The sequence below is a fragment of the Camelina sativa genome, chromosome 16, assembly GCF_000633955.1.
Source record: "Camelina sativa cultivar DH55 chromosome 16, Cs, whole genome shotgun sequence".
Lineage (NCBI taxonomy): Eukaryota > Viridiplantae > Streptophyta > Magnoliopsida > Brassicales > Brassicaceae > Camelina > Camelina sativa.
The window spans coordinates 25,367,161-25,374,240 of record NC_025700.1 but is presented as its reverse complement, the minus strand read 5'-3'; the positions used below and the strand labels follow the sequence as shown (position 1 = coordinate 25,374,240).

At 40.5% G+C, this 7,080-nt stretch overlaps 3 protein-coding genes across 3 annotated transcripts in view; all 3 read left to right on the top strand.

Moving 5' to 3' along the window:
* Nucleotides 1-2,911, top strand: part of LOC104752403 (probable leucine-rich repeat receptor-like protein kinase At5g49770) — a 5,568-nt gene extending 2,657 nt beyond the window's left edge. Inside the window, exons 10-18 of the mRNA XM_019237900.1 lie at nt 1-112; nt 197-268; nt 349-483; nt 560-1,035; nt 1,117-1,269; nt 1,408-1,547; nt 1,625-1,844; nt 1,927-2,162; nt 2,252-2,911. The exon at nt 1-112 is cut by the window's left edge and continues 29 nt beyond it. Coding sequence (XP_019093445.1) covers nt 1-112; nt 197-268; nt 349-483; nt 560-1,035; nt 1,117-1,269; nt 1,408-1,547; nt 1,625-1,844; nt 1,927-2,162; nt 2,252-2,764 — 2,057 coding nt within the window. The 3' untranslated portion in view covers nt 2,765-2,911. The remainder of the gene's footprint in view (nt 113-196; nt 269-348; nt 484-559; nt 1,036-1,116; nt 1,270-1,407; nt 1,548-1,624; nt 1,845-1,926; nt 2,163-2,251) is intronic.
* Nucleotides 3,052-4,798, top strand: LOC104754038 (putative F-box/LRR-repeat protein 23). Its single transcript, XM_019237899.1, has 2 exons — nt 3,052-3,454; nt 4,068-4,798. The coding sequence occupies exons 1-2, from the start codon at nt 3,264-3,266 to the stop codon at nt 4,573-4,575; spliced, it is 699 nt and encodes a 232-aa protein (XP_019093444.1). The 5' UTR covers nt 3,052-3,263; the 3' UTR covers nt 4,576-4,798.
* Nucleotides 4,979-7,080, top strand: part of LOC104752402 (sodium/hydrogen exchanger 6) — a 5,518-nt gene continuing 3,416 nt past the window's right edge. Inside the window, exons 1-10 of the mRNA XM_010474524.2 lie at nt 4,979-5,333; nt 5,453-5,504; nt 5,691-5,750; nt 5,889-5,913; nt 6,030-6,115; nt 6,209-6,320; nt 6,397-6,459; nt 6,567-6,586; nt 6,671-6,765; nt 7,035-7,063. Coding sequence (XP_010472826.1) covers nt 5,147-5,333; nt 5,453-5,504; nt 5,691-5,750; nt 5,889-5,913; nt 6,030-6,115; nt 6,209-6,320; nt 6,397-6,459; nt 6,567-6,586; nt 6,671-6,765; nt 7,035-7,063 — 729 coding nt within the window. The 5' untranslated portion in view covers nt 4,979-5,146. The remainder of the gene's footprint in view (nt 5,334-5,452; nt 5,505-5,690; nt 5,751-5,888; nt 5,914-6,029; nt 6,116-6,208; nt 6,321-6,396; nt 6,460-6,566; nt 6,587-6,670; nt 6,766-7,034; nt 7,064-7,080) is intronic.

Here is a 7,080-nt window from a genome sequence, read left to right as displayed (position 1 = left end):
GTATGTGTGTTCTGATTAAATGTGATGTCTGCTACAGAGATCTCAGCAATAACTCATTTGATCCATCAGAGTCTCCTCTATGGTTCTCAACCTTACCTTCACTGACCACACTGTAAGTGCAACTCTGATACAGTTTACAAACCAGAAAACGAGCATATGGAGCTCTCACAATCTGTTACTATTTTCTTGGATTTAGTGTGATGGAATATGTATCTCTTCAAGGACCATTGCCTAATAAACTCTTTGGGTTTCCACAGCTTCAACAAGTGTAAGTTTCAGCATTTGGTCTCCCCTAAAGTTTGATAACTGCTTTATAAATCATCGACTTGCTGATTTGATTCTTAACAGAAAGCTGAAAAAGAACGCATTCAATGGAACACTGAGCTTGGGAGATACAGTAGGTCCACAGCTTCAACTTGTTGATCTGCAAGATAACGACATTTCCTCAGTAACACTTAGCTCCGGATATACCAATACATTAATGTAAATATCTTCGTTCCTCTTATATTTACTTCGGACTCTCTATATAAACCTTTAAAGAAGCTTTCTCCTGTTGCAGACTCGTAGGAAACCCTGTATGCACAACAGCTCTCTCAAACACAAACTACTGCCAGATTCAGCAGCAACAAGCCAAACGAATATACTCAACCAGTCTTGCTAACTGTGGAGGAATATCTTGTCCATCAGACCAAAAGATCAGCCCTCAGAGCTGTGAATGTGCCTACCCTTATGAAGGCACACTATACTTCCGAGGGCCTATGTTCAGAGACCTGTCCAATGTGAACACATACCATTCACTGGAGATGAGCTTGTGGGTGAAACTAGGACTCACTCCAGGCTCGGTCTCTCTACAAAACCCTTTCTTCAACAATGATGATTATCTTCAGATACAGTTGGCACTTTTCCCACCTATGGGCAAGTATTTTAACAGAACTGAAGTTCAGAGAATTGGATTTGACTTGAGTAACCAAACATACAAACCTCCTCCCTTGTTTGGACCTTACTACTTCATTGCATCTCCCTACACTTTCCCAGGTAGAATGTACATAAAAAGCGTATACACCTGTTTTTTAAATTGAAGACACCGGACTCTAACAATATAATAACTTTTTGCAGCTGAAGGTAACGGACATTCCTTGAGCTCTCGGATGGTCATTGGGATAATAACTGGTTGCAGCGCTTTGGTCCTGTGCCTTGTTGCGCTAGGAATATATGCAATGTGGCAGAAGAGACGTGCAGAGGAAGCTATCGGTTTGAGTAGACCATTTGGTAAGTCCAAATTATTGTAGAAACACTACCCTGTTAGATTAGTCCCCTGCAGAATCTCTGAGGTCAACCTGGAAAAATATTTCTGTAAAGTAGAAGATTGAACTATTAGCTATTACAATGGTCTTTTGATTCTCTCAGTTTCATGGGCATCGAGTGGAAAAGACAGTGGTGGCGCCCCGCAGCTGAAAGGGGCTCGATGGTTCTCCTACGAAGAACTCAAGAAGATCACGAACAATTTCTCTGTGAGCAGTGAGCTGGGTTATGGAGGTTATGGAAAGGTAGGTTTTTGAAAGATCAATGCTTGAAACTAGGGCTTCACTTTCAGGGTTTGACGTTCCTCTGTTTCTCTCTGTAGGTGTATAAAGGAATGCTCCAAGATGGGCAAATGTTGGCGATCAAAAGAGCACAACAAGGATCGACACAAGGAGGGCTTGAATTCAAAACAGAGATTGAGTTGCTTTCTCGAGTTCATCACAAGAACCTGGTTGGGCTTGTCGGCTTTTGCTTCGAACAAGGCGAGCAGATTCTGGTCTACGAGTACATGTCCAACGGATCACTAAAAGATAGCTTAACCGGTACTGCAAAATTAATTTGGTCTTCTAGCTGATTAAGTAAATTACAAACACAAAACTTGACCTTTACGCACATTGTTGTTAGGGCGATCCGGTATTGTGCTGGATTGGAAAAGAAGGCTGAGAGTGGCTCTAGGATCAGCAAGAGGACTAGCATACCTCCACGAGTTGGCAGATCCTCCGATCATCCACAGGGACGTGAAGTCAACCAACATTCTTTTGGATGAGAACCTCACGGCCAAGGTTGCCGATTTTGGCTTGTCCAAGCTGGTTTCAGACTGCACCAAAGGCCATGTTTCAACACAAGTCAAAGGCACATTGGTAAGTTTTACGATCAGTTCATCTCTGACTTCAATCAGGGAACCTTGTTTGGTTTCTGATGGAACTGAATTTGAAACGGTCCATGGCAGGGATATTTGGATCCAGAATACTACACAACGCAGAAACTTACAGAGAAGAGTGATGTGTATAGCTTCGGTGTCGTAATGATGGAGCTGATCACGGCGAAACAGCCGATAGAGAAAGGCAAGTACATTGTTCGAGAGATCAAGCTTGTAATGAACAAGAGCGACAATGAATACTACGGACTAAGAGATAAGATGGATAGGTCGTTGAGAGACGCCGGAGCTCTGCCAGAACTGGGGCGGTATATGGAAGTAGCCCTGAAATGCGTTGATGAGATGGCTTCTGAGAGGCCAACGATGAGTGAAGTGGTTAAAGAGATTGAGATGATCATCCAGAATAGTGGGACAACGAGTAGTAGCTCCTCTGCATCTGCGTCGTCTTCAGCTACAGAATTTGGTGTCGTGAAGGGCGGAGAGAAGCTTTTGTACGGTGGTAGTTTGAGGAAGAAAGAAGCACAAGAGGGAGAGTTTGATTATAGCGGTGGATACTCTGTTCCAACCAAGATAGAGCCCAAGTAAAAAACATGATCTTATTATGGTTTCTTTGCTTCTGAGATATGATTATATGTATTTTTAGTCGTCGTTAGTCGTTGTTACTTTATATAACGCATGAATGAAAATGGAAAAGTCAACAAATATTAATGGAAAACTTGTTGACCTGGTGAAAGAAAACTGAGTGAGCCTAGGCCCAATATTGTATTCGATTATTGGGCTTCCTATAAATGGCTGGGAACAGATTTGTGTGTTAGGTACTCTCTCACTTTCTTCTTCTTATTAGGCTTTTTTTTTAAGAAAGAAAAGAAAAGAAAAGAAGGAAAGGGAGAAAAAAAGAAAGTAGCGTGATTCTCTCTCTCACAGTCACAGTCACAGTCACAGTCACAAGAAATGGCTTCGAGGAAAAGTAAAATAGCTTCCTCCGGAGTTAACATCATTGTCGAGCAACTGGGCGGAGCTTCCGCCGGAGTTAACTTCTTCGATTTTAATCCGACTGAGCACGGTTGATCTACTGAAAGCTCAGATGGTGTGCAGATCGTGGCGACGCGTCTCTAAAGACCCATCGATGTGGTGGATAATCGAATTGGACGACCTAGCCTCTGAAGGTATGTGTCGTCGCGCCATTGATCTCAGCGATGGTGGTTTGGTCGAGATCTTTATTGGTGTTGAGTCCGAATACTGGGGTGAAGCTATCCTCGCATACATGGCCGATAGGTATCTTCTTCTTCTTCTATCTCTACCCTTCTCTCTTTATTGATATATACCCCTAACAGTACACTTAGCTAATTTAGAGAATTGGGCGGCGTTGATTTGATTGCTATGTTGTTACTTTACTTGCTTTTCTTGGGAGGATATTTTAATTTGCCCTTACTTACTCCTCTGAGTCTGAGAGAACGAACAACCAAGGGAACTTATCTCGTCTCTTTCCTCTTACTGATGAGAATCATTCACTCTTTAAAAATACTTACTTGAATATGTTGTACATAGGCTTGGATTGATTACAAAAAAAAAATATCAAATAGTTGTCATTGGGTTTATTTTTTTTTTGGGGGTCTTCTTCTTCTGCATATTGTCTCCCAAATTTAAACAACAACGCCAAGTTTTTGATTTTCGGGTTTGTGATTGTTATTTATTCCAATTTCCCTTTTGGCGTTGAATACATGATCCACCTGATCATCATCCTGATAACTTTGTTATTATGCTTTTGATGTCAAATTAGTATTTTGGCTTCAGTTTCTTTTATCTGCTGCTGCTATCTTTCTTCTTCTCTATCTAAGATCCTATTATGGTTCTAACTTTTTTACACACTCTATTATTTTCTTTGCAGGTCAAGTCTTCTGAGAAGCCTTACACTATCATGTTCCTCTTTCTTTCTAGGGGAACTTTTTCGCGAAGCAGTTGTGAAACTTCCATTGCTTGAGTACCTCAATGTTCCAGGCCTCAAGTTGTCAAGAAAGTCTCTGGAAGTTGTATGCAAGTCTTGTCCAAATCTGAAAACGTTGAAGCTACACCACTGCCCTTTCTCCCGTGATATTGATAATTCGATAGCCTTAATAATTGCACTCAGCATGCCCGGACTCCGCCACCTCGAGCTTTGCGGACACCCTCTATCTAACACGGGATTGAACGCCATTCTTGACCGTTGTCCTCACCTGGAATACCTAGATTTACGCGAGTGTTTACACATTGACCTTTCAGGGAATCTGGAGAAGCGGTGTTTGGAGAGGATCAAATATTTGAGACGCCCCAATGACTACCCACCAGAAACAGAAGAAGAGTCCTATCTTCGTGATATTTTTTTAGATTCAGGATTGTTTGATCCCCTCTATGATTGAACTATTGAAGTAGATGGTTTCATCTTGGTTACGGTGACTTGTTCGTGAAGTTGCTTTGTCACTCTTGTCCGATCAGCAACGCTCCTCCACAATATCATCAGCCTAGTTAATATTGTTTCCTTGTGTATGTCTCTGTGTGTAAGTGTAATGGGATCTGTTTTGTAAACATGAGTCACCACCACCACTGGTGAAGAATTCAAAACCATCATATATTTTACACGCAATTAGCCCACGACTTTGGTAAAAATCGTGATTACTAAAAAAGAAAATCTAAATAGAGTAGTTGGGCCAAATAAAAATATATTAAAAGTCTTCGATACTAGCGCAAGCCCTTAAAAGCCCAAAACGGAAAGCCACCTGAGAAGTCAGAGCAGCAGTGGGGACGCAGATTCCTATAAATTGCGTCCTCCACAAAGGAGGAAGAACAAGTCCATCTCACAAGTTTCATTAATTCCGTTTTCGTGAATCTCTCTCTGTGTGTGTACAAAGACGAAGAGCAAACAAGACGAAGTGACACTGATAGAAAACCCTAGGGTTTTTTTTTTTTTTTTTTAAATTCCGTCGAGGCGTAATGTCGTCGGAGCTGCAGATTTCGCCGGCGATTCACGACCCGCAAGGGCAAGAAAAGCAGCAGCAAGCCGCCGGAGTCGGGATTTTGCTTCAGATCATGATGCTTGTCCTCTCTTTTGTACTCGGTCATGTCCTTCGCCGTCATAAGTTCTATTATCTACCTGAAGCTTCTGCTTCTCTTCTAATCGGTTTGTTTTCTCTCTCTCTCGTCTTCTTCTTCTTCTTCTTTTTCTTACTCCTTTGTATTGCGATCGACCTTCCCGTGTTCAATCGATTGTTATTGTTTTGGTTCCTTGTGGAATTTTAGGGCTGATCGTTGGTGGTTTAGCGAACATCTCGAACACGGAGACTAGCATTAGGTTCGTCGTTCAACTAATTTTTTTTTATATATTTTTTTTATTTTGGTATTTTCTCAATTATTATTTATATATATTGCTATTTTTATTGTCCTTTCTCCACTGACCTGGAAACTCAAAGGAGTGTAAATTAATCACATAAGTATTCATTATTCTTGAATGCGCTAATCAATTTTGCTTTTTCTCCAGGACATGGTTCAATTTCCACGATGAGTTCTTCTTTCTGTTTCTGCTGCCTCCCATCATATTATATCCTTTATCGAGTTTTGTATTTGCTAATGTTCTTGCCTTTAGTTTACACTTACGTCTCTGTGTGACATAATCTTTTCTATGGTTCGCAATTTGGCAATAAAATATGTTGTTTTTCCTTGACCTTATTGTTTGCACCCAGTCAGGCTTCAGTTTGCAACCTGTAAGTGCAGATACTTCTCCTGTACTTATTGCTTTTCTTGTTTTACCATCAGATTTTGCATCCTTGCTTTTGTATTCTTGATGATGCTTACGTTGTTGCTGGGTTTTTTTATGCAGAAACCTTTCTTTTCAAACTTTGGAGCCATTGTCACTTTTTCAGTGCTTGGAACTTTTGTGGCTTCCATGGTTACTGGATTGCTAGTGTAAGTATCTCTTTCTTGTGCATGGCTTATGTTTGTAACATTTTTTCTTGACAGTTCTTTCCATTATTCATAAATTTCCTTTTCCTTTTGAAGGTACCTTGGCGGTTTGATGTTTCTCATGTACAGACTTCCATTGGTCGAGTGTCTCATGTTTGGCTCTCTTATCTCGGCCACTGATCCTGTCACTGTATTGTCTATATTTCAGGTACTTCACTGCTTATTCACAATTTTCTCATTAGTACTAGTTTTCGACCGCTTCTTACTACTGTATTTTTTGTCAGGAACTTGGTTCAGATGTAAATTTGTATGCCCTGGTGTTCGGAGAATCAGTTTTAAATGATGCTGTAAGTAGTTTTTGGGAAGTGATTTCTACTTTCTGTATGTATATATTAAGATGAAAAATTGCACATTACTGATCAGGTCTTTCTCTTTCTTATGTTGCTTTTGGCAGATGGCGATATCTCTGTATAGGTTTGTAAGCTAAGTCAAAATAAGGTTTGAAACACTATAGTTAGATGGTTAGGTATCTTAACAAGGTTATAAACTGGGACGCAGGACAATGTCCTTGGTGAGAAGTCATTCCTCTGGACAGAATTTCTTTATGGTGATAGTCAGGTTTCTCGAAACGTTTGTCGGTTCGATGTCTGCAGGTTTGCTTTAATCACCTGCCTTACTTTTTTCTCTGTCCCTATATTCATGCATGGTTCGGCTCTCTCAACTTGAAATGGCATGGTAGCGTATGAGGTTGAGAATGCTGCTAATAAAATTCGACGTTATGAGCAAGTTTAAAGGAAGAAATATAACATAAAAATATCATACTGAATTTGACATTTCAAGCTTCTCAAGATTTTCTTATGTCACTATATATTCTTATATTTGTCCTTCGGGTTATTAAAAAGCCAAATGTGTGCTTCTGCAGGCGTTGGAGTTGGATTCACCTCTGCTCTCATATCCTTTTTGTGGTT

What these genes read in the sequence shown, in the direction of transcription:
- LOC104754038 (XM_019237899.1), top strand. Translation starts at nt 3,264, where the DNA reads ATGGTGTGCAGATCGTGGCGACGCGTCTCTAAAGACCCATCGATGTGG. An exon ending in CTCGCATACATGGCCGATAG is followed by an intron (nt 3,455 to 4,067) that starts GTATCTTCTTCT and finishes TTTTCTTTGCAG; the next exon opens with GTCAAGTCTTCTGAGAAGCC.